The following is a 26,850-nucleotide window of genomic DNA, read 5'->3' as shown; positions in this document are numbered from 1 at the left end:
CAATTTCTTATCTAGAAAAAATATTTCTGTTTTGGAGTATGTAAAATTTTCTTTGTGCCTGGCTCACCTAGCCTTTTTCCTTTACTTTGACAGGCCCTTTAACCCTGCAGTATTCTAGGCATACATTTACTCTTGTAGGCACATGTTAAGTCTGAGCTTGAAGGAAAACACTGTTTCAAGTGACCCTTAAAAACACCACAGGTTGATTTTTTTTTTTTTTTTTTTGTGAAACAATTTAAAGGTATGTCACTTGTATGTCACATTGTTTTGGTGTAATCATCAACATTATCATGAATCATGTCAATTACTTGTATACAATATGATTTTGTGCATTAAACAGAAATTGGAAATTCATAAGTATTCATTTACATCTCTGCTTTTGTTGTTGAGTATTTGATCTTGGGATGTCATTTAATACTATCTGTTGGTGGTTATACTGTGTGACAAAATATCAGACAAATAATGCCATAAATATTATCTTCACTGGTGCTTCTTGCCTAATGCATTCGAAAATGCAATGTCGCTCCCTTGAACAAGGTTTAATGGAAGCTGTCTCCTTCATCAGCTGCCCTCCAACACTGTTGTGGGCAGTCTGATCTTCCAAGGCTCTGTTCATCTGGCTTCAGTGATGTTTTTTTCTGATGCTTCCCCTGTTGGCACATTCATGCCATCAGCCCTGCCTTGGCCCGCTCAGTCAGAAAAATTGGTGTCAGAAGCAATACCATCTGCACTTGTTTTCCTCAGTTTTGTGAGCTGATCCAAACAAGGGTTTTTCCTGAGATCACCAGCAACTATGTACCTAGGCCAGTGGATTTAAACAGAATGGATGGGTCTTGTAAATTTTGCTCTTTAAATGCTTGATCATCTTTCATTCTGTTTTGCTCCCACTCACTCACATAACATACTCGCATACCTTCTGCATGGCTTCTGTGGATGGCTCCACCTTTTTTGACAGCATCTCTCTCCCAAGTCCATGTAGCCCTAACGGCACTGGTTTCCAGTTAGAATCTTATTCACTGTAGCACTTTATTGCAATCAGTTTTAATCTGGACCATCTTCAGAATTGCACAAACTCTCTTCAGAGTGATCACATGTAGGCAAAACTAACATTAATTGTAAATGCAAGATGAGTGCCACTGCCTTACGGGAAGTCAAATCTGTAAAGGATTTCAGAGTATACTGTATATTAACACAACATTCTTGTCCTTCAGGCAATGTGTCTTTGATATACAGTAGAACAAAGAAGGGAAGTAAACCAAGGCTTAATTTTTTAGAGATGTCAGAGATGATCTAGTAAAATTCTCAGTTAAACAGAAAATAGTGCACTTGATAACAGCAATAACTATTAAAAAGAAATGCATTCAAAATGCAAACCAGAAAGCACTTTTTCACACAAAGATGTGTGAAGATCTGGAACAAATTATAGTGGATATAAAAAGTCTACACACTACCTGCCAAAATCACAATTTTGTGTAATAAAAAAATTAAACCAAGATAAATCCTGTCAGAACTTATTCCATCTTTATTGCAAAATTGCAATCTATACAAAGAAGGTGAAAAGAAATCGGAAACGGTTTAAAATAAATAGACAAAAAAAATCATATAAAAATCTGGTTGCATTAATGTCGCACCCTTTGATAATCAAGGATGTGGCTGTGTTCATCAAGCAATCACAATAATTCTCATCTCAAATAGCAGTTACTGTAGTATATAACATCTGACATCAATTAAAGTGGCTCTGATTGAGCTGAGACTTTTTGTATTCACTGTATATAGTCTTAAAGTTGAAGCAGAAATCTTGATAGCAAGTATATCTAGAGGAGGGACTGGAATGGCTTAGTTATTAGCCTACAAAACAAGCTTGATGGACTGAGCTGCCTTAGACTCTTACATGCACCAGAAAACAAACAATAAGATCATTTGTGTTCTGAATTTTTATGAAAGCAATCCTACATTTCTTTTTAAGCAGGTGACTATAGGCCTGAACATTTAATATTCTTTCTGAATTGATGAAGAATATGCATGTTTCTGGTGGTTATGAAAAGGCATTTATTGACATCATTATTTTTCCAAGTGTGTTTTTTTTTATTTTCTCTCATTACAGGGCTGCAGCAAGGTTGACCCTATCCTTACATCTTCAGAAAAGAACTCATATTGATTTGTAATGGCTAATGCAGAGATACTTTTTGACTTAACATGCACATCTTTGGGATGCAGGAAGAAACTGGTGTACCTAGAGAAGCCTATGTGAACATTGGAACAAACTGCAAACTTTGCATAGATAGCAATAAAAAATTGATGTATTACCATATTGAAATTATTTTATATAACAAAAGAGTCATAATTTGTATGTGAACCACGACTCGTAACACTAGTGTTATTATTCTAAATGACCAAAGGAAGAAGATTTTTTTTTAATGTGTTGTTTGTGTTTCTGTTCTTTCCTTTCACAAATTATGACAGTGAATTCTTAAATTCAGATGTTCAAAATATCTTGGTACTATTTTACTTCCTTCTAAATAGTCTCTGTATGTTTGTTTTATATCCACTTAATTATTTTTATTGGTTACATATAACCCTCTTGATGAACTTACGGTGTCACGGTTATAGCATAATCAGTTTTTAGTGTGTGTTTGAAGCTAGAATAAAAATGCTAGCCAAAGTTCTTAAGAGCCACATAATGTAATAAATGGATGTGTTTGTGTTTATAAATGAGTATCCATGCTTATTTAATGTCTTGATATTTAAACTATCAATTTTAAATTGTGCATATTTCATTTTATATTGGTTTGGCAATGTTTTAAATATTTTCCTGCTATGTTCCAGAGACTTACAGTTTTTGATAAACATATTGTTAGTTGGCACTGTGTGAATAAACCCCAGAATGGGCTGGATTTCCATCCATAGTTAGTTACTACTATTGCCCAGTTCAGCTGGAATAGACCCCCGCTCTCCACAACTCTGATCTGGACATGTGTGTTAAAAAAATGGATGTATGGAGAGGACAAAAGGAAAATATATTTATTAAATGCATTCATAATATAGGCACAGTTCAACTGAAATGTGTTACCTTACGAAAGCTGCAATGGTTCATAAATTTACCATCATGAGTGTTTTATTATTATTAAACTGAACTTCAATGAATGCACAAAAAAACTAATAAAACCTGTTTCCATTCACAAATGTTCAGTAAAAATATTTTAGAATGTGCTGCAAGAGTATGTATGTTTTTCCTAATTGATTTCTGCAGTAACCTTAGAAGTCATTTTTGTACAGGTTATTTTATGTACTTGTTTATTTAATGTTACATCTGTTTTAACATGTTTTATTTTGAATAAAGAATTATATACTTGACTGATTTCCTATTCGTTTGTATATAGAGAAAAAAAATATTAATCCATAATATTTTTGGAATAATATCCTGTCCATTTTCTTTTGCATATTCTGGACAGTGCACCAGTCCACTGCAGGGCGAACACAAACACACACATGGGTCAGTTCACCTAACCTGTATGTCTTCGGACAGTAGGAGCAAATCCACACAGATGCATATCGGTTTGTTATTGATTAGCCTCTGAGTTAGTCTCTAAGTTAGTACTCTTAAGTTATCAACATTGTCTAGAGTCAAAAACAAAGATTAGATACAAAATCATGTTGACTGGTGTAAAGCAATAAAGAACTGAATATGCTTGAATATGAATTTACATAATAATGTATCCGTTTACAGTTACCCTATTTGAATTGATCAAAACCTGTCGCATACCTTCAAAGTGTTTACGTTTTATCTAAAGATGAAGCCATTTATGTAGCTGAAATGACTGACGCAGGTCCAAGACCTGCATAGAATCCAAATAATTATATGTATCATTAAATTTAAGAAAAATGTAAACCTGTATCCATTAAGAAAAAAGTAGTTTATCAGTGATTCCAAACTCCATTTCCCATCACCCCTTCACATTTGCTTACGATGTAACTCAAGAATGTGTTGGTCTTCGTCATGTTATTTTACGGGAGTAGTGGAATTAAAATCATACCAAAATTGTCCCTTTTTGCAGATATCAATATGTATGAACAGATTGAGATGTATTACTCTAAATTAGTCATTCGGTCAGTAATTTGTGTTCCGGTGATTTTCGTGTAAACATTGTCCCCCTTCGCTGAATTGTATTGGTACCGGCACATACCTCTCGGGCAAAACAACTTTGGGAAGCATTTCATTAATACTACAATATGACAGTAACTTTCGTTTATAAATAATATGGTTTTACATTAGGCACTTTTATGTTTCTGAAATTGTAATGTAGAAAGTGTACTAGAAATGTATATATAATTTTAAATAAACCTAAAATGAAAATAACTTTAGTTCTCCCCCTCGTCTGGTGTGCCATTTGGTACATCCGGCGGCCGGGCCTTTGTGGAAGGGTGTGTTTCTGTGGTGGCCGATACTGAAAGTGTGGGGAAGGTTTATCTCTGGTATTGGGTAACTTTTGATAATGTCCTTTTGCTACCATTAGCTAAAAGTGGTATTTACGTAATTAGGTGAATCGAAATTACAGATTTAAAAGCGAAAAAAGTGACAACCGTCACCTAGGGTTGTGTCAGCCTTCTTGTGCCTATGATGCCGACGCAGCGGGACAGTTCTATGTCCCATCCCGGAGACAATCCCCACCAGGTCCGGGTAAAAGCCTACTATAAAGGGTAAGTGGACGAGAGGAAGGTCGTGGACAGTGGTCATATGTATTACGGTGGCACGTAGGTGATTTAAGCAAACGCCTTTAGATATACGTATAGGTGTAACTGGTACACTTTTAAACCCCCTTCGAACGAGAGGCGGGTCTTGAAACACCTTCACGCAGGAATGCTTCGCTAGCCCTTGTTACGTCCAGGCCGCTTCAGTTAGCCCACAAAAAACTATAGGTGCACGCTAGTGGTTTGTTAGTTACTCTTACGACCTTTGCCATACTTGATTCTTATATTGTCTAGCGCGATTGTTTATGTTTGCGCTTCTTTTTGCGAACTGCAACCTAGCAATACCGAATCGGACGGGCCGTCCCTTAACCTGCATCCATACTTATCCAATTTTCACTGCAGCATTCTTATGGAGGTCATTGTCTGAAGATTTTCTTTAGTTATCGAAAACGCATTTTTTTTTCTTGCCAAATGTACACTTTCAGATCTGCTAGGAAAGTATTTTAAAAGTGACAGCTCTTCGTCCTTTTATGACCGTTGCAGCAACACGTCTCATATGTATACATTAAGCAGGCGTCTTCCATCCGCCCATTAATCTCTGTATCCCACATGAAGTCTTGTTTTTTTTGCTTAAGTTAATTATTGTTATTATTAGCAGCTGAAACATTTGAAGGGAAATTAAAGCAGTTTGCATCACATATTGGTGTAATTTTTATGCATCATCTTCATTGTGAATTGCGCTGTAAAACGCAGTGTCATTGTCTACGTTGTTTGGATATTGATAAAATTAGGTTTGAATTTACAAAGACTGATTTATTGTGTTGATTTATATATATATATATATTTATTTTTTTTTTAAACTAAAATAATTGTCACCGCATTATAGAGAAAGCAGACCTACCCTTGGAGAAGTTTTTCAGGAAAAGTCTCTCTAAACACTTCACGTTTCCTTCCTACCAATTTTGTATGTATGATAAAGCAGTCGGCTTGACATTTCTGATGACTCGAATGGATCCTGGAAAAGCATCATTCATGTAATATTTTTGTGTTGTTCCCCCCTCTAATAATGTAAAAGGAAATGACTAGAACTGAATTGATCTAGAGAAGCGCAAAGAGACGGATCTTTTCTCCCATTTCATCTTTGCTACTGATCTAAGCAAATGAGATATGCCCAAGGTTTTATACAACTACAACCGTAGACTAGGTCTCTATTGCACAGATTTGTGCAGAAGATAGCCTTAGTTTGACTATTTCAATGCAACTTGAGAAACCTGTTACTCAGGTTGACATAATTAACACATTTTCCTCATGTCACTTTGTATTCATTATGATTTTTTGTTTTACAAATTGAAAATCATTACTGTTAAACCATGTTATTTAATATTTTGTAGTATTACTAGCTATGGTTTCTCTTCATGTATTCGCTCAACCAAAATAGTAAGAATGAAAGTGGATATTTACTTTTCCCAAGTAGTTTTTTGGTAGTTCACATCTGTAGTTTACACGTAGTGCAAGCATAAATATTTTAAGTAGTCCTTTGTCATCTTTTCATTCCAGCAGTTGACTTTGGTCATTTTACTTCTCTTAAAAGATCTTTTTTCAGCTAATACAAGTCAGTTAAAAAATGCAAAGTGTTAATATAAATATTTATATATTCATGTCATGAGGGGTATCAACGTTTCACCTTTAAAATCTTTCAGTTGTTATTTACCTGCCAAAAGATTATCATACATTTTGGAGTTCTGTACACCCCTGAAATTCGCGGGGGTTACGTTCCTGGAGCACCCACAAATTGTGAAAAACCGCAAATTATGGATGTGGTTAAAAAAAAAATGCTTATTTTTATATTTTAAACCCTAAATATGCCCCCAAAACACTTTAATTTTATTTAAGCCTCAGCTTTTATTTAAGCCTCAGCTTAATACATTACCTAAAAAAAGAATGTAAAGGTAAATCCATATACTATACAGTACTGTACTGCTATGTCTCCCACAGTGCTAGAATGTAAAATACCGATGTTACCACTACAGTATATGTAATTCATGCAAGCGTGTTTTCTTTGGTATGTGCTGTCATTTTCTTTGTTATAAGTAAGGTAAATATGTAATAATTTAATAATAAAAAAATACAGTAAAATATACGGGTACTCACCAATAATGAATGATATTGGTGATGATGAATTAGCTGTGCAGTACGATGCAGAGGATTTACAGCTTCCTGCAGTCAGTGATCCACAGTGCCAAGATAGATTATATCCTGACAATATTCTTATTTCTTACGGTCGTTACCTTTTTGGCACTATCATAGAAACTTGCTGATACGGTACTCCTGATCGCTGCCTCATTCTTCTTTATGTAGTGTACGGTGCTTTTGTTGATGCCATAATGGTGCGCTACTGTGACATAACTTTTTAGTTCCCGGAGCAAATCCAGTGGTTCAACCTTCTCCTGGAGTGTCTTAAACTTCTTCTGGTGCTTAGGCTCATTGCCAGAAGGCTTAGAAGGTGCAGGGCATTTCTGTGGCATATTGGGGCTTTAAGAAGAACAAAATGGAAAACACAAGGACAATCAGCTGGAGATGCATTACAGGGCAGCAGTCAATCAGCAGCAAGGAGAAATAAATATCACTCCCAAATTGGCTACTTTCACCATCCCAAGCCGCGTTTTCCTCTACGGTTGCTTCCTGTTCTCTCTACAGTACAGTATTGCCACAAAAACAGCCATAAAAAATTGCAGAGGATATTTCTGGTTTTTGCTAACAATTATTGGTTAGGTTCTAAGAAAAAATCTGCAAATGACTTAGGCCGCAATCTCTGAACTGCAACTTTGCGGGGGTCTGCTGTATTTTAAACTATCACGTAATGATTTGCATTTTACTATGTTTTTTATACTGGTAGATGTTTCAAATATTTGTTAGTGTAAAACTGGAAGAGAAAAGAGAATAGTCTAGGTATAAACAATCAAATTGTAAAACAGAGATAAAAAACTGCTACCTACCTGAGCAAATGAAGGAGATGGAAATGCAGTCAACACAGTTAACCAAGAAGAAGAGGTTAATAAAGTACCGTGGGTTAGTATTGGAGGACTGCTTTAAGCAAAAGGACAGGCTTATAGATAGATAGATACTTGATTAATCCCAAGGAGAAATTCACATAATCCAGCAGCAGTATACTGATACAAAAAACAATATAAAAGAAAGTGGTAGAAGTGATCAGTGAATAGAGAAAAAATAGAAAAAAAGGTAAAAAAAAAAAGGTAAAAAGATAGTCATACACGGAGCTGCTGGAAAGGCTGCCACTCGGATGCGGCGCCGGAAATAGAAGAAATTAAACATAACCGTAGTGTGTCCAAGTCACTGAATATATTGCTGTTTAAGGTGACTCTGGTATACCTTGGTAGACATGCCAAATCATCAGAATTTTACAGGATCACAGAGTGATTTTTATAGTTGCTTCCCTGTCATTCACTAAGAAAGACAAAAGTGGTCCACCTCTGTGACTTTTGATAATAATGACTGCATATATTATTTCTGTTGTTTTAATGGTGGTTCAGTGCATATGTACATATCTCACAAATAGTCTAGTAGCAGTATACATATGCTTGTTTATTTTGCTTGGGAAATTAAACCCGTCTCCCAGCTTTATCAGGTGTTCTGTGTAGTCAAATGGCTAATAAAAAAGCAGACAATGTTACATGCTTGAGACCATTTTTAAAAAAAAATGCCAATGAAGACCGATATTGTATTTATAAACCATCATCAGGCTAAGTAATGGATAGGCCAAATCACTGTGCACCCAATAGTGGTTCTGACTTGAATGTCCTGCATCCAGTTGTCTTTCCCTCTACTTTATTTGGAACTGGGGAGATTAGACTAACAACAGGTTTAGAATGCTATGAGTGCATTTACCCCTCAGTGGGCTCATCTATCAAGGCATCCTGGCTGGTATCAAAATTGTCTTGCCAATATGGTTTCTGACTTGGGTATCCTGGGTTGTATGAATGTATTTCCATCTACTGTATAAACATTAGATAAGTGTGATCTCCTGAATCTGGCTGGTATACTGTTTGAGAAAACTGTTGCAACATGCTCAGTCAAATTTGTGGCTTTTACTTTCTGGGATGCACCTTTTGCTATATATCTTCTTGAGGCTTTTGATTTTCTTGAAGTTCAAACCCAGCCTTGAAGACGCACATGTTTTAAAATTGTATTTTTTTTTCAACATCCTCTTATTTTTAGCATTTCGAGTTCTGTCACCACACATACTCCACACCCGCACTTCAGTGTAAGAAGTGCCCAGCTTGTAAGGTATAATAGCATAACTAACCCACACAGAGACAAATGTGCACAATTAATGGGCTCCCCATTGTAGTAATTTCTTCATTACATATTCAGAAAACAAATAAATTAAGTTCAATAAATATATTTAAGCCTTTTATAAATTCTAATTTTAATGACTGAAAAGATTTAAATAAGGAAATAATAGATGCAATAAATAGTGAAATAATGGAGGAGCTCTTTTTTACCATAAAAGGCATGCATGCAAAGTTGTATTTAAATCGTATTCACAGTATTCATGCCCAAAGATGTGCATACACTTATATACAGTGGTGTGAAAAACTATTTGCCCCCTTCCTGATTTCTTATTCTTTTGCATGTTTGTCACACAAAATGTTTCTGATCATCAAACACATTTAACCATTAGTCAAATATATCACAAGTAAACCCAAAATGCAGTTTTTAAATGATGGTTTTTATTATTTAGGGAGAAAAAAAAATCCAAACCTACGTGGCTCTGTGTGAAAAAGTAATTGCCCCCTGAACCTAATAACTGGTTGGGCCACCCTTAGCAGAAATAACTGCAATCAAGCGTTTGCGATAACTTGCAATGAGTCTTTTACAGCGCTCTGGAGGAATTTTGGCCCACTCATCTTTGCAGAATTGTTGTAATTCAGCTTTATTTGAGGGTTTTCTAGCATGAACCGCCTTTTTAAGGTCATGCCATAGCATCTCAATTGGATTCAGGTCAGGACTTTGACTAGGCCACTCCAAAGTCTTCATTTTGTTTTTCTTCAGCCATTCAGAGGTGGATTTGCTGGTGTGTTTTGGGTCATTGTCCTGTTGCAGCACCCAAGATCGCTTCAGCTTGAGTTGACGAACAGATGGCCGGACATTCACCTTCAGGATTTTTTGGTAGACAGTAGAATTCATGGTTCCATCTATCACAGCAAGCCTTCCAGGTCCTGAAGCAGCAAAACAACCCCAGACCATCACACTACCACCACCATATTTTACTGTTGGTATGATGTTCTTTTCTGAAATGCTGTGTTCCTTTTACGCCAGATGTGACGGACATTTGCCTTCCAAAAAGTTCAACTTTTGTCTCATCAGTCCACAAGGTATTTTCCCAAAAGTCTTGGCAATCATTGAGATGTTTCTTAGCAAAATTGAGACGAGCCCTAATGTTCTTTTGCTTAACAGTGGTTTGCGTCTTGAAATCTGCCATGCAGGCCGTTTTGCCCAGTCTCTTTCTTATGGTGGAGTCGTGAACACTGACCTTAATTGAGGCAAGTGAGGCCTGTAGTTCTTTAGACGTTGTCCTGGGGTCTTTTGTGACCTCTCGGATGAGTCGTCTCTGCGCTCTTGGGGTAATTTTGGTCGGCCGCCACTCCTGGGAAGGTTCACCACTGTTCCATGTTTTGCCATTTGTGGATAATGGCTCTCACTGTGGTTCGCTGGAGTCCCAAAGCTTTAGAAATGGCTTTATAACCTTTACCAGACTGATAGATCTCAATTACTTCTGTTCTCATTTGTTCCTGAATTTCTTTGGATCTTGGCATGATGTCTAGCTTTTGAGGTGCTTTTGGTCTACTTCTCTGTGTCAGGCAGCTCCTATTGAAGTGATTTCTTGATTGAAACAGGTGTGGCAGTAATCAGGCCTGGGGGTGGCTACGGAAATTGAACTCAGGTGTGATACACCACAGTTAGGTTATTTTTTAACAAGGGGGCAATTGCTTTTTCACACAGGGCCATGTAGGTTTGGATTTTTTTTCTCCCTAAATAATAAAACCATCATTTAAAAACTGCATTTTGTGTTTACTTGTGTTATATTTGACTAATGGTTAAATGTGTTTGATGATCAGAAACATTTTGTGTGACAAACATGCAAAAGAATAAGAAATCAGGAAGGGGGCAAATAGTTTTTCACACCACTGTAAGTAGGAAAGATGGTCAGAATTGCAGGTATCCATTTGTATTTGGAGAGGGGAGTTGTGTTATTGTGCAGTGTTAGATTTATGCCCTGAAGCAAACCTCAACATATTTTACACAGAAGCCATGTCACATTTAAGGTCTGCATTAACTAAAATCTTGTCCTTCATAAATTGCTGGATCTTTCACTATTAAGTAAATCGCAGTGCATGATTAACTACATGATTGTTTCCAAATTTTTACACAGTGAATAGGAAAATAAACAAACACCATGGGCTACTAGTTGCATATACCCCCATTAAAAATCACAATTGTTTGATAAATTAATTCAATATGGTTCAAAAGAGAATGTCACAATGCTTTTACCCCCACTCCATCCATTATGGGTTACTGGAAGGGTGATCGGGATTACTGGCAGCCTGCTCACTAATTCTGGGGGCAGAGGAAACACTCTGCATGATAAAGTAGGAAGAAAACACAAAACCATATAAATAAGTGTTACTGTACTGTGCAGTTTATAGCACCACAAGCAAAATAAGAAAAAGAAAACTTGTAACAACTTGGAGAAGTACTTAGTGTACACAAATGGGGGAAACAAAACAAAACATGTAAATTAAAGGGCAGCCATATTGTACGTCATGATACCACATTGTATTTAGTCTCTTGCAAAAAGTATTAACTGTTGCAGTCAATGATCATGCGTCAATGATCATGCTGAACGTATCCTAATTTGGATGGCTTTAGCTCTGGAGGGAAACTGTCCACAAGCTCATCAAAATAAATAAACCTTTTTTGTTTTTTTCTTGTTTTGTGCTGTATGTGTTCAATAAATTAAATTGCTATACTTTTTTTTTACCATACTAGTTGCATGTATTTCTTGCTGTGCATGTTTTTCTGTGCACATTAGTCACTGTGAGCTTTTGTCTGTGTTCTGTTAGGCAACTAAATGTTCATTTACCCAAACGTAAACTATGTCAGTTTTCTCCAATCATGTAGTGTCCTTGGGCCTTCAGAAATGTTAAAGTGACATTAACCATGAAGGGCAAGAACATTGCTGCAGTTTGTTTACCCTAAAGACTCTTTCACTCCTTCTGGCATTTATGCTTTTGTTAAAACCAAACTAAAAATCTAGTTATCAGCAGAGAGAATGTAGCAGAAATGTACTGTATTTTAATATTCATTCATTGATGTTTCTTGGGATAGCGCACTCTTTGAATGGCAGTATTTAAAATAATGGCTGAATGACATATGCATTTGTAATGGAATAAAATTATGTAAATTACGTCTTAGACCAAAGTATCCAGGAATGTGCTGCATCACTTCTTACATGACATTATGTAATACTGTGGTGCTGTATTTGAAAGTAAACCAATGTATTCAGAAAAACACATTCTGTCTATATATAGCCTTAGCCTCTCCTAACAACAAAGTTCAATATTTTTATAGTAGGTACATGGGAATGTACAGAGTGTTATCCAACTTCAATAATCTTCAGTATGAAGTCAAGTATATAACCTACACCCTACTTGCTTTCTGCATTGCATCCAAGCCCTGTCTGGATGCACACAGTGATGAATTCACTATGCCTCTTTGGTCCTTCTTATTAGGTGTACTTCCAAGTTTCAGACCTCCCATTGTGAAGTCAAATCTAACATTGTTACTTCCTACATGTAACACTTTTCATTTGCTTACATTAAATTACATGTGCCCCAGCCTATATGCTATCCAAGTCCCTCTGTAACATTTTAGCTGATCCTACACTATTAGCCCTTCCACACAGTTTGGCACCATCTGCACATTTAACCAGCTTTTTGATTATATTTTTGTACAGATCACATATGTATACTTAAACCAGCAGCGTACTCGGCACTGATCCATCAAGGATACCACATTTAATATTTTATTACCTAATTGTGAAAAAGCTTGCTTCTCCATAACCCTTTGCTCCAGAGACTTATAATTCAGATATGATCTACTAGAATCTGTATTCATATATCACAGATTCTGATTATTCCATAAAATTAACCCATTTATTTTAAGTAGTTGCAGCTCCCTGTGAGTCTGTCTTACAGCGTGAAAAACCTCTCTTATGGGCAGCTGTTTTTTTGCTCTGCAGAGGAGTGTAAAGTAAATTGTAAAGTCTTAAAATAATACACCGGTAATGTTTGGAAACCAAGCTATATCTAAGCAAATAAAGCTGAGTTGGCATCTGTTAGTATGCGTTTTTGTGTGCTTGTTCTGGCATTACTCGACAACTGCTATACTTATGTCAGATTTCTGTTGTTCAACATTAAGTCTGTCATGTATGATATCAGATATATTGTTAAAGCTGGTTGGTTGAGGGTGAATAACAGCTGGACTGGGCTGGATAGGAAACATACCAAGTGGCAAGGATCTTAACAGGTTGTGATAAAGAAGAATCCCAACTAATAATCCTTTCCATTTCAAATAAGTACTGTTTTCAATTAGTCTTTGCATTGCTGCCACACATCTCTGGTCAAACTGCTTCTTCACAGGCAACTGTATGGCAACTCCTTCATAACTGGTGTTTTTTTTTTTATTCTGTCTCTTATGGCAACTGAGAAGTATTTTTCCTCCTCCTCCTGCACTGCATCTCTGTAGACACATTTCAATAATAAGGTTTAGTCAGTGACAAAAAGCTGCTCTGCAGTAATGGAACCAAATACTTGCAATGATGACAAGTTGTATGACATCTGACTACTTCAAATTCAAAAAACTGGTGTTCTAATATCAACAGTGTTAATGAGTGACACAATGGGTGAATTACAAACTTGAAGTCAAAGATGCACGACCACAGCCAATTCCTTAAAAGTTTCTAAAACCACAACATCCATTATCTGTACTGAAAGTTTCCTGGCTCAAAATCCTAAACCTTTCTCTCTCTCCCTTTAAATGAATAATTAATATTAGGCTAACATGTTAAGCAGTTGAATGCTAGATAGTAAGTTATATTGCCTGGTTTAGTTAGGGTTTAGGAAAGCAAATAATGCATTGCAACATTCATTTCAAAGTTGGTGAAGTTAATGGAAGGAAAACCAAATGTATGTTCCATTAATTTAATGAGAAAACTTGAATGGCTGATAAAAGTGTACCTTGGCACATGCATTAGAGCTATGTTTCATAACACAAAATAATTCCAAAAATATAAATATTTCAAATATTTATTTAAAGCTGATAATGTAGTGCTGCTTATAAGATTGCTGCTTACTTATTTCTGAAATTGTTGTAATGAAAAAGAATAGCATGAATGTGTCAAAACGATGTGGAAGTGACACTGTCTTTGCTAAATGCATTGGATGAAAAAGATGAAACTTGCTGAAAGAGACACTGAACAGCAATTTATAGTTGCAGACAGTAAAACAGATTAGTTAGGAGAAGACAACGTGATTGTCTGTAGATAGAAAGAGATAATACTTTATTGATCCCTAAGTTAAAATTCGTTTGCGCCAGCAGCAACATAAAGTCTGCGTGATACATGCAGCAAGACAATGAAACACACAAGAAACTCTACATCAGAATGGTAGAAAAGAAAATTAAAATTTATGAAGTGAATTAGTCTCATCAAAGTCCAAAGACACTTTGTGGGAGAACCTGAAATACTCCATTCATAATCTAAAGCTCACAGATGTTACAGAGTTAATGCAGTCATAAATGGAAACTGAAGTGTGCCAAAATTAGCTGCCTGTCCCTTTTGTGTAATACTGATGTTTGAATAACAGTCACTGTAGAAAATATTACATAAAGGGGGAAAAATAATTGTTCACAACACTGTACATAACATTAAAATCATTACATTAACAGGTAATAATTAGATCAAAAGTTGGGAAAAACAACACAGGTTGCATCAAATAAAGTAAAATGATTGATGAGGATATTTGTTCATGTGTGTATAAGGTCATGTTTGTTAGTTGTACAGAGCAAAATGAAATTCTTAACTTATCTGTGCTAATCAATACACAACACATCACCACTGGACATTGCTATAATTACTAAGTATAACAATGCTACACCAAAACCTCAGTCTTTCGTACCTGAAAAATCTCAGAATGTGAATGCTTAAGACACCAATCACACCAATTCAGAGGTTTATCCTAATTCTCATACAAGTCTACTAAACTTAACTGAGGCTACGTAGACACTACTATTTTTTAATTTTAAAACACTAGGGGGCTCCGCCCCCTGCTCGCTTCGCTCGCCCACCTCCGTGTTTGGTTTACCGGATATTGAATACAATACAATTTATTTTTTGTATAACCCAAAATCACACAAGAAGTGCCACAATAGGCTTTAACAGGCCCTGCCTCCTGACAGCCCCCCAACCTTGACCCTCTAAGAAGACCAGAAAAAACTCCCAAAAAAAAACCCTTGTAGGGAAAAAAATCGAAGAAATTTCGAGAAAGGCATTTCAAAGAGAGACTTGGGCGTGCATTGGGTGTCAATACAATACAGTACAATACATAGAACAGAATAAATCATCAATACAGTATAAAAAATTCTAGAATTACGGATTAGAATTTCACATTAGATAATATCACATAATATGATTTGGATTTGTTTTAAGTCCTGGAGACCTCATTCATCAAGCTGCCTCTCCCATTTGGCCATTCCACAGCTGAAATAGCGCTAATCCAATGAAAGGACACCTCTTTCCCACGATTCCTGTGATCCTCCATCAGGGATGACTTTACCTTAGGCAGGCAATATACAATTTAAAGAGATTATTTTCTTGGGAATTGTTACATATGCATTATTTTCACTTTTACCTTAAAAAATTTTTGTAAAAGCAATACTTGCCCTTTATTTTTGGCCCTGTGCGTGGTTACATCTCTTCCTCGCCAGACGTATAACGCTGCTCGTGTTGTGAAGGGAGGGGCGGCTGAACGTACGCAAAGGATATGCTGTTGCATCATCTGCTGTCTTCCTGTTGTTGGTGAGCTGCACGTTTTGCTTGTCTCTTGTCGTTGTTTTAAGAGCTGGGAGCACATGATGCTTGTCTGACAGATGCAATCTAACAACTGCTAGGGTTAGATGTGTGTGGACTTGTTTTAAATGATGGCTCACTGGCTGGTCTCACGTGACGTTCTTAAAATAATACTTGTCCCTTTATTTACGGCCTCGGGCATGGTTAAATTCTTTCTTGCAGGACGTATAATGCTGCTCGCTCGCTTGCTCATGCAGACGGTGGGGGCATGGGGATGTTGTCGCGTTGCCCTTCGATCTTTTTAAAGCCTTTACAGCCGCTGTCCTTTTTCCTACTTTGTGCCTCTGCTGCTCGTGTAGTCTCTTTTGTCTCACGGGTCTTTTAAATGTCTTCCGAGAAGATCCCTTATCGTAGCCTTGCTTTTGCTCTCCAGGACAGGGTTTCTTTTTATAATAGAGAGACAGACATTAGTCTCATTTTTTGCGTTTTATACCTTTAAAAGCACTAGCTCAGCATTTCAGAGTGGACAGGTGAATATGCAGACTCTTAATTGCACACTAATTAGTTCCTGCTTATTATGTAGCTCTTTCCTGATTGAGACCTGCTTGTTATGACATTCCTTTCCCTGACTGGTCAGCCTTCTCAGAAGAAAACCATATTCCAACATAGTGGACATAAGGGAATTGTTTTCCATGGTGCCCATTGCATTGCTTACCTATATGCATCTAAATTGTGTTTTTTACAGTTTAAATGCTGCATACATATGAAATGGCAAATGGTTTACTGGTTGATACAGTTTTCAGATTACAGTAATTGTGTTGCCGACAGCATTACCATCTTGTCAAGAGTTTTTTCACTAATGTATGCTTGTCCATTTTAGAAGAATGTCTACCATCTTATTTGTTTTCAGATGTGCTAGTGTAGACAGATTTACTTTTGTAAATAATGTGAAAATGCTAGTGTGGACCGAAAAGCCAGAATAATATGGATGAGAAAAGGACATTCAGCCCAGCATAACTCACTAGTCTTATCCACTTAATTCTTCCAAAATAACGGAAGTCTAATTTTGAAGGTCCCTAAGGTTCTTCTGTCTACTACACTTCTTGGTAACTTATTCCATGTGTCTATGGTTCCCTGTATTGTTGCAAAATTTACCATTAAGTTTCCAATTTGCTGAACTTATTTTAAAGGAACTGTCTTAATCCACTGTAGTAATTTCCTTTATAGTTTTAAATACTTCAATCATGTCTCCTCTTAATCTCCTTTTGCTTAAACTAAAAAGGTTCAGCTCTTTTCATCTGTCCTCATAACGCTGGATTCAGCCTAGTCACTCTTCTCTGGACTTTTTATAGTGCGCTAGAGTAGTGTGGACATAGCCTAAAATTAGGGACTGGAGATCTGTAATCTACTAATACTATCTTAATATGGTTTCAGTTTGAGCAGTCTTTATTTTAACTAGTTCTTTTCATAATTTATCTGTAGTACATCTGTAGTTAAAATTGTATAATAGTATATTTTAAGCTTTTCATTTTTCCCTGCTACGAGTGTGCCTTTTTTCATACAATAAAAACCAGTAGACAGCTCTTAATAATTATGTTTTCTAATTGTTTTATTCTGTTTTCTCTTACCAATATTCTATAGTGATGTTCTATGCTAATGCTACATGGTTCTTTAAGTTTTTATTGCTTTAATTAAAGATAACATAAAGAATCCTGGTATAAAATTTTTGGAGTGGCAGAAAACTATCCTAATGTGTGGTGTTCTAAAATGCTAAATGATTTAAGAACTAAATGTGTGTATGCATCCTTTGAAGTAACACTAAACTTGGGCATTGTTCTTGTTGAATTTCCATGGCAAGCACTAGGCATCTGGACTTTAATCCAGATATGGTCACTTAATATTTTTTATGCATTGACCCCATGTCTTTATGGGATTTCTCTGAGTACTTGGGTTTCATCCCACATACCAAGAAATGCACATAACACTAACTGGTGAGTGACTCTGAAAATGAATGTTTAAACTACCGTATATTGGTGTCCCATATGGAACTGATTTCCACCTTATGCCTAATGCTGTAAGAAATGAGTCAGAATCCTCTTGACCCTGTAATACCCTAGAATAATGAAATAATGGAAGAATTTTTCCCTCTGCCTTTTTAAAAAATACATTTTTACAGCATACACATTCCATGGATGCTTGTGTAAGTGGGGTATGTGTTTTGTTTGTAGAATGTGGTTGACTGTGTTTTTTGAGGGCAACTTCACAAGCCTAATTTAATTAATTTTGGGAAGACATTCTACTGTGTTCTATGTGTAAGCACAGGGCAGCAGGTCAGGGGAAAGTAACAGCTTGAAATTTATTTGATCCTGTTTTAGGGGGAGGGATTGGGATGGCATTAAAGTCTATGAAGTTGTTATATTCCCTTACAGTAGACCCCCGCGAAGACATGGCCTCAGTCGTTCGCAGATTTTTCCTTAGAACATAACTAATAATTTTAGCGGAAACCGCAAATATCCTCCACAATTGTGTATGGCTTTTTTCATGGCAATACTGCACTGTAGAGAAAACAGGAAGCAACCATAGAGGAAAACGCGGCTTATGATGGTGAAAGTAGCCAATCCGAGAGCGTTGTACTTTACTAGAATTTGAAACTGCAACTCCCAGCAGTCTCTGCAGTGGCTCTGATTGGTCTTCTGCTGATGGTGCAGGGGCTGTTGGGGTCAAAGGATGTCAGCGCGGATTTTAAAAAGGGGGCCGATGACCAAAATAAAAAAAAAAAGTTTTTGTAATTTGTGTTTCAAGTTCCTGTCTCTCTCTGCCTGCCTTCTGTTGGGTTACCTGTACTTATTCATTTTGTCTTGGATTGTTTTGTGGATGGGGTCTGGATTGTCTGCTGTCTGCCTATGTACATGAGGACTTAAGTGGAATCATTGCCCATCAATCATCCCATTCACCCGTCTTCACCATTTCAGGAACTATTGGTAGGACTATCTTTACATTCCCATTCAACGTGTGGATCTGTGGACTATCTATCTTCATCATTACATTTCATCCATTGCCGTTTTTCATGGTCTTTACTGTATGTGTTTTGTTTGTGTTTTGTTGTATTTAATGTATAATCGCTGTAAGGGGAACAGGGGTGGTATCGTTGTCTCTGGGATTCAGCTGCTGCACTAGACTAGCCTGCAGTCATCAGCGTTTACCTCTGTGTGCTTGCATGCAGCCAGTTCAAGCACAGTTGGATCTGTGATTTACTGAATTTCATCAATGGCGTCAGTTGCACTTTGTACATATTGTTCTAGTAGTTTTTAAAATTGTTTTTACAGTTCATTGGCAGTGTGTATAATGATCAGTGTTGCAGTAATTGTGATGCTCTTTGCATGAAAAAAAATGCATTCCATTAAAATTTCACATTTTTTTTGTGAATTGTGACATTTATTTAAAAAGTGCACCAAAAAAGTAATTGGCATCCAGGGGATGCATTAACCCCCAAGTATGTGGCAATTTAAGGGTTAAAGCCCCAAGATGAAAACGTGCTTGCATGAATTACAGTACATATAGCGGTAACATCGGTATTTTACGTTCTAGCATTGCGGGTGACATATCAGTACAGCACTGTACAGCAGGCATGTCAAACTCACTACCATTGGTGGGCCACTTCAACCACCATACATGCGTCAGTGGGCCGCACTGTAACAAATACTATTATACAAAGTTACTGTAGCTTTCTTTCCAATACTGAAAACTTTAAAAAATGTAACACTTAAATTGCCTTTCTTTAAACTTTAAAGTTTATTTCCATACACTCTCCATACAACAACGTACAATTAGAGTCTTAGCCTCTTAGCTAGGTCCTTATATTATATTCATTGCTTATATAGGAGTCTTACAGTGTGAGATCTATTTCTTTTGTCTCGACACTTGGCATCTCTTGTTAGTAACCAGTTTATCAATATCAGGCTTGAAATCGTGTGCAGCTACAACTTTTATGAGGGATGAAAGGTGCTCGACAGTAAGTCGTGAGCGATGTGGGGTTTTGGTAGCTTTCATTAACGAAAATAATTGCTCACAAAGATAAGTGCTTCCGGACATAGACAGTACTCTCGTGGCCAACTTACAGATCTCCACATACGAGGGTGGCAGATAAGCATACAAGCCTGGCACACCAACTTCGTTGTATTTTGCCTTCAGAATAGAATCTGACTGCAGTTCAATCAATTCCATTTGGATATTCTCTGGCACATTCTCAACATTGTAAGAGAACAGCGCAAAGTCCTGTTCCTGTGAACTGAAATCATAAAAACATTCACTGAATTCATTGCTCAGTAATTCAAGTTGGAAAACAAATCCTCCAGAAATCAAATTTTACTTTACTAAGTTTACTTCAAAGTTTATATTGTAAAATAAGCCGATATGCAAAAAGCCACCTGACCTACACTAAACTCAAAATCACAAAAATATGTTAATAAACAACTCACCAACTTCTCACGTCCACTTCAGATCTTCAGCTGTAGTCTGCACTAACTGTTCGTTACAATACTAGCACAAAATTACATAAAACTAGAGCAAAAAAAACGTGAAAATATGCGAGCTATTACTACTCATGATGGTCAGTTCTGCCCCGTGGCCAGTCTCAGCAGCCCAGCCAGTAGTGTAAACTAGCAGGGGTGGCTCTAGGCTCGTGGTGATCATGGGCAGAGAAAGAATTAGGGGCCCCTTCGCCCGCCAATGTCAACACGATATCTTATGCATGGCGGATGGCCACGTCCGTTGCGGACACTGCATAGCCACCTCGTGCTCATGACATATGCGTGTTTCCGTAACTTGAAAACCAAGTGGCGGCCCATGATAATCTCATTACGGCAGAACGTTATAATACTACATATAGCCTACTGCTCCGACTCTAGCGACATTAGTAAATACAGCGTACTAATTAACAAGAAAGACGATGTTTTTCGACCACATTGCCATCAGCTGTGTCGTTATTTTCTCTTTCTGTTTTATATTCAATATATATTGGCGGAGCGTCCCCTGGGATTCGGCAGCCCTGTGCAGGTGCACAGTTTGCACATGCCTAAGGCCGCCCCTGCTGCCCACTGCTGCAGCCTAGCACTTCAGTTTTGACATTGCGGCTCATTAACTTTGGTCAAGACTCGTGGCTATACTAGCAGATGACGTTTCCGGTACCGTAATGCCGTGGGAAAACACGCTTTTGTCAGAAGGCAGGAAGAAGTAAGAAAAGTCAATAAGTAACACCAAAGATGCAGAATGATTCAATCACAAATGATAGTAATCATTTTGTACAAGTTCAGTGCTGACTAGGATCTGTCATGCGGGCCACACAGATTGCTGTTACGGGCCGCATGCGGCCGCGTGTTTGACATGCCTGCTGTACAGTATATGGGTTTACCTTTATATTCTTTTTTTTAGGTAATATATTAAGCTGAGGTTAAAATGAAATTATAGTGTTTTGGGGGCATATTTAGGGTTTAAACTATAAAAATAGGCTTTTTTTTTTAAACCACATCTAGAATTCACGGTTTTTCACAATTCGCAGGTGGTCTAGGAATGTAACCCCCGCGAATTTTGGGGGTGTACTGTATATTTCATTATCTTTGTCCAATGTGTAAACTGTTTGCTTGTCCCTGTGCTCTAAATCCATCAAAGAAAAAAATACTTTTCGTGGAAATATCCCAAGACCGAACATTGATAGAATACGTTTTAAGCTGTATTCTGTTAAAGTTTTTCTGCATTTTCTTATGCCACAGATTTTTCAGGATATTTTACCATTCTAAAACATTTTACCACTAAAACTGTGAAAGCATAAATGTCTGGTTTTACAACCTGCTAACCAGCTGAATGTTTTGAGGAAGTAGTGGTTTTATATGCTATATACACTCACACGCCACTTTATTAGTTACGCCTTGCTAGTACCAGGTTGCACCCCCTTTTGCCTTCAAACTGGTTCAAAGTTGTTAATTCTTTGTGGTATCGATTCAGCAAGGTGCTGGAAGCATTCCTTGGGGATTTTGATCCATATGACGTCACGTGATGAAGACCATGGAGCGGCTGCTGCTTCACCACCTGAGGCCACAGGTCCACCACGCCCTCGACCCTCTGCAGTTCGCATACCAGGAGAAGGTGGGTGGTGGATGCCATCATCTATATGCTACACCGATCCCTCTCCCACTTGGACAGAGGCAGTGGTGCTGAAAGAATTATGTTTCTGGACCTCTTTAGCGCCTTCAACACCATCCAACCTCTACTCCTTAGGGACAAGCTGACAGAGATGGGAGTAGATTCATACCTGGTAGCATGGATCGTGGACTATCTTACAAACAGACCTCAGTATGTGTGTCCCGGGAACTGCAGGTCTGACATTGTGGTCAGCAACACAGGAGCGCCGCAGGGGACTGTACTTTTCCGGTTCTGTTCAGCCTATATACATCGGACTTCCAATACAACTCGGAGTCCTGCCACGTGCAAAAGTTTGCAGACGGCACTGCTATCGTGGGCTGCATCAGGAGTGGGCAGGAGGAGGAGAATAGGAAACTAATCCAGGACTTTGTTAAATGGTGCGATTCAAACCACCTACAACTGAACACCAGCAAAACCAAGGAGCTGGTGGTGGATTTTAGGAGGCCCAGGCCCCTCATGGACCCCGTGATCATCAGAGGTGACTGTGTGCAGAGGGTACTGACCTATAAATACCTGGGAGGGCAGCTGGATGATAAACTGGGCTGGACTGCCAATACTGATGCTCTGTGTAAGAAAGGACAGGCGACTATACTTTCTTAGAAGGCAGGTGTCCTTCAACATCTGCAAGAAGATGCTGCAGATGTTCTATCAGACGATTGTGGCGAGCGCCCTCTCTCCACGCGGTGGTGTGCTGGGGAGGGATGAAGAGGGATGCCTCACGCCTGGACAAACTGGTGAGGAAGGCAGGCTCTATTGTAGGCACGGAGCTGGACAGTTTGACATCTGTGGTGGAGCGACGGACGCTGAGCAGGCTCCTGTCAATCATGGAGAATCCACTAAACAGTATCATCTCCAGACAGAGGAACAGCTTCAGTGACAGACTGCTGTAATTGTCCTGCTCCACTGACAGACTGAGGAGATCATTCCTCCCCCACACTATGCGACTCTTCAATTCCACCCGGGGGGGTAAACATTGATATTATACAAAATTATTGTCTGTCTGTTATACCTTCATTGTTATCACTCTTTAACTTAATATTGTTCTTTATCAGTATGCTGCTGCTGGAGTATGTGAATTTCCCCTTGGGATTAATAAAGTATCTATCTATCTATCTACAGTGCATCCGGAAAGTATTCACAGCGCATCACTTTTTCCACATTTTATGTTACAGCCTTATTCCAAAATTGATTAAATTCTTTTTTTTTTCCTCAGAATTCTACACACAACACCTCATAATGAAAACATGAAAAAAGTTTACTTGAGGTTTTTGCAAATTTATAAAAATAAAAAAACTGAGAAATCACATGTACATAAGTATTCACATACTTTGTTCAATACTTTGTCGATGCACCTTTGGCAGCAAATTACAGCCTCAAGTCTTTTTGAATATGGTGCCACAAGCTTGGCACACCTATCCTTGGCCAGTTTCGCCCATTCCTCTTTGCAGCACCTCTCAAGCTCCATCAGGTTGGATGGGAAGCATCGGTGCACAGCCATCTTAAGATCTCTCCAGAGATGTTCAATCAAATTCAAGTCTGGGCTCTGGCTGGGCCACTCAAGGACATTCACAGAGTTGTCCTGAAGCCACTCCTTTGATATGTTCGCTGTGTGCTTAGGGTCGTTGTCCTGCTGAAAGATGAACCATCATCCCTGTCTGAGGTCAAGAGCGCTCTGGAGCAGGTTTTCATCCAGGATGTCTCTGTACATCGCTGCAGTCATCTTTCCCTTTACCCTGACTAGTCTCCCAGTTCCTGCCGCTGAGAAACATCCCCACAGCATGATGCTGCCACCACCATGCTTCACTGTAGGGATTGTATTGGCCTGGTGATGAGCGGTGCCTGGTTTCCTCCAAACGTGACGCCTGGCATTCACACCAAAGAGTTCAATCTTTGTCTCATCAGATCAGAGAATTTTGTTTTCTCGTGGTCTGAGAGTCCTTCAGGTGCCTTTTGGCAAACTCCAGGCAGGCTGCCATGTGCCTTTTACTAAGGAGTGGCTTCCGTCTGGTCACTCTACCATACAGGCCTGATTGGTGGATTGCTGCAGAGATGGTTGTCCTTCTGGAAGGTTCTCCTCTTTCCACAGAAGACCTCTGGGGCTCTGACAGAGTGACCATCGGGTTCTTGGTCACCTCCCTGACTAAGGCCCTTCTCCCCCGATCGCTCAGTTTAGATGGCCGGCCAGCTCTAGGAAGAGTCCTGCTGGTTTCGAACTTCTTTCACTTACGAATGATGGAAGCCACTGTGCTCATTGGGTCTTTCAAAGCAGCAGAAATTTTTCAGCAACCTTTTCCAGATTTGTGCCTCGAGACAATCCTGTCTCGGAGGTCTACAGACAATTCCTTTGACTTCATGCTTGGTTTGTGCTCTGATATGAACTGTCAACTGTGGGACCTTATATAGACAGGTGTGTGCCTTTCCAAACTGAATTTACCACAGGTGGACTCCAATTAGGCTGCAGAAACATCTCAAGGATGATCAGGGGAAACAGGATGTACCTGAGCTCAGTTTTGAGCTTCATGGCAAAGGCTGTGAATGCTTATGTACATGTGCTTTCTCAATTTTTTTATTCTTAATAAATTATTTTTAATAAATCTATGATGCTAATCTCCCGTTTCACCACATCCCAAAGGTGCTGTATTGGATTGAGATCTGGTGACTGTGGAGGCCATTTGCGTACCATGAACTCATTGTTCAAGAAACCAGTTTGAGATGGTTTGAGCTTTGTACACTGTGGTCATAAAGGCATGGACATGGTCAGCAACAATATTCAAATAGGCTGTGGCATTTAAATGAAGCTAAGTTGGCAATAAGGCATCCAAAGTGTGCCAAGAAAATATCCCACTCACCATTACACCACCACCACCAGCCTGAACCGTTGATACAAGGCAGGATGGATCTATGCTTCACGGCATTATTTGTTAGTTTACATGTAGTGTAAAAGAAAGACTTCCACGTAGGTTTTAGATTCAGTGCCTAGGCAGGTTGTAGATATTGAAAATGTCATCTTTTTAAAGTTTGTAATTGGGTTTAGATAGATCTAGCATGTCAGCTATATATATATTATATTTTTTTTTTTTTTTGGAAAATGGCTTCAAAAATGTGTACACTCTTCATATTAAAGTTTTGGTGTCCGCAAAATACTATCATTTGCAGTATGTGGCCATTAAATAAATAATAAACTAACATTTTTAAAACTGTAATTTTGTTAACAAAAAGAAGTTTGTATAATTGTTTTTTTTTCTTGTCAAAACTAATATATGCATTTTAGAAAGGAGAAAAATTGGTGTAGTGGTCTCTTGCTAAACTGTTGACATGGTGTTTGTTTTCCTCCAGGGATATTATGATTACCCACTTTGACCCATCAATCACGTTTGAAGGTCTGTACAGTGAAGTTCGTGATATGTGCTGCTTTGACAATGACCAGGTTTTCACGATGAAATGGATTGATGAAGAAGGTATGCTGTCACGTCAAATTTGCATGTTGTGTGTAATATGCCTTAATCTAAGAGATATTATTAATTTGTTTTCGGAGTTTATCTGTTACTTTTCCTTGTGAAAAATAATTTAAATCCTTGAAAATGTAAGAAGTTCTAACTTCCAGTCAGAGATTTTTGGAAGAGAAAAAAAAATTTGTTGTGACTGCATCTTAGTTCATTTATGTCAAGAGTTTTGTCCTTGGTAAAGATACCTTCTTTTCTCCTCAATTTTACATTGTTTTTGAACTTGGCATTTAATTACTTCATAGTTATGTAACCAATAATGAGATTCAAATAAGAAGGGAACCAAAAGTTTATTATCGGATACAGTTTTAGCTATTAATTCTGAACCTTGCAAATGCTTTTGGTGCATCAATCAGACATTTCAAATGTTATACTTTTTGGCTTTCTGAGAACATTGTCCAAATGTTTCATGGGCTAAAACAGATAAAAATGTATCAGTCTTTTAAGGTTTTTGTCTTCATTGCATTCAAATAAAAAGATATGTTTAAAGACACAAAGCACATAAAACTGTGAATGTAGTTTTTTTAAGAGTTAAAGAAGCAAGTGACAAAAATTAGGTCTAAAAGACTATGCTGAATTAGCAGCAGTTATTTTCATTCAATTACGAAACTGGCTAGAACAAAAATACATAGCTACTGCCCCCTTCCAAGACAAAGATTGAGGATTCCTGGTTTAAAACTTTACATACAGAAAGGCAAATATTCATGGAACAACTGGCTAATAAAAAGCACAAGAAAACAGAATCTTCACATTCATTCTTTGAATAGATGTGGCTACTGTTGTCGGTCTGTCCAGTCATCAATTTTTAAACATGTTTTCACTATTAAGGGCAGCTAATGCCAGTCAAGAGTCGCACACATGCTTCATTATCCAACCTGCTATATCCTAACACTCGGTCACTAGGGGTTTCCTTTAGCCAATCCCAGCCAACACAGGGCACAAGGCAGGAACAAATCCCAGGCAGGGCGCTAGCCCACTGCAAGGCACACACACTCCCACACACCAAGTACATACTAGGATCAGCAATGCACCTAACCTGCATGTCTTTGGACTGTGGGAGGAAACCGGAGCACCCAGAGGAAACCCACGCAGACACGGGTAGAACATGCAAACTCCACGCAGGGAGGACCTGGGAAGTGAGCCCAGGTGTCCTTGCTGCGAGGCAGCAGCGCTACCTCTACGCCACTGTCGCACACATGCTTATACTCGCTTATACAGAAACAATTTAGAGTTGCCAAATAATCTAACTTGCATATGTGTAAGATGTGGGAATAAAAACTAGACAGACATGAGTAGAATGAGGACACTTCA

At 38.1% G+C, this 26,850-nt stretch overlaps 1 protein-coding gene across 1 annotated transcript in view; it reads left to right on the top strand.

Moving 5' to 3' along the window:
* The first annotated feature begins 4,411 nt into the window (after positions 1-4,411).
* The window catches only part of prkci (protein kinase C, iota), a 90,699-nt gene continuing 68,260 nt past the window's right edge, over positions 4,412-26,850 (top strand). The window contains exons 1-2 of the mRNA XM_039761203.1: positions 4,412-4,698; positions 25,373-25,494. Coding sequence (XP_039617137.1) covers positions 4,616-4,698; positions 25,373-25,494 — 205 coding nt within the window. The 5' untranslated portion in view covers positions 4,412-4,615. The remainder of the gene's footprint in view (positions 4,699-25,372; positions 25,495-26,850) is intronic.

This window comes from Polypterus senegalus, chromosome 1 (genome assembly GCF_016835505.1).
Source record: "Polypterus senegalus isolate Bchr_013 chromosome 1, ASM1683550v1, whole genome shotgun sequence".
Classification (NCBI taxonomy): Eukaryota; Metazoa; Chordata; class Cladistia; order Polypteriformes; family Polypteridae; genus Polypterus; species Polypterus senegalus.
Note: the sequence above shows the minus strand (reverse complement) of the source record. Positions and strands in the feature narration are given on the sequence as shown.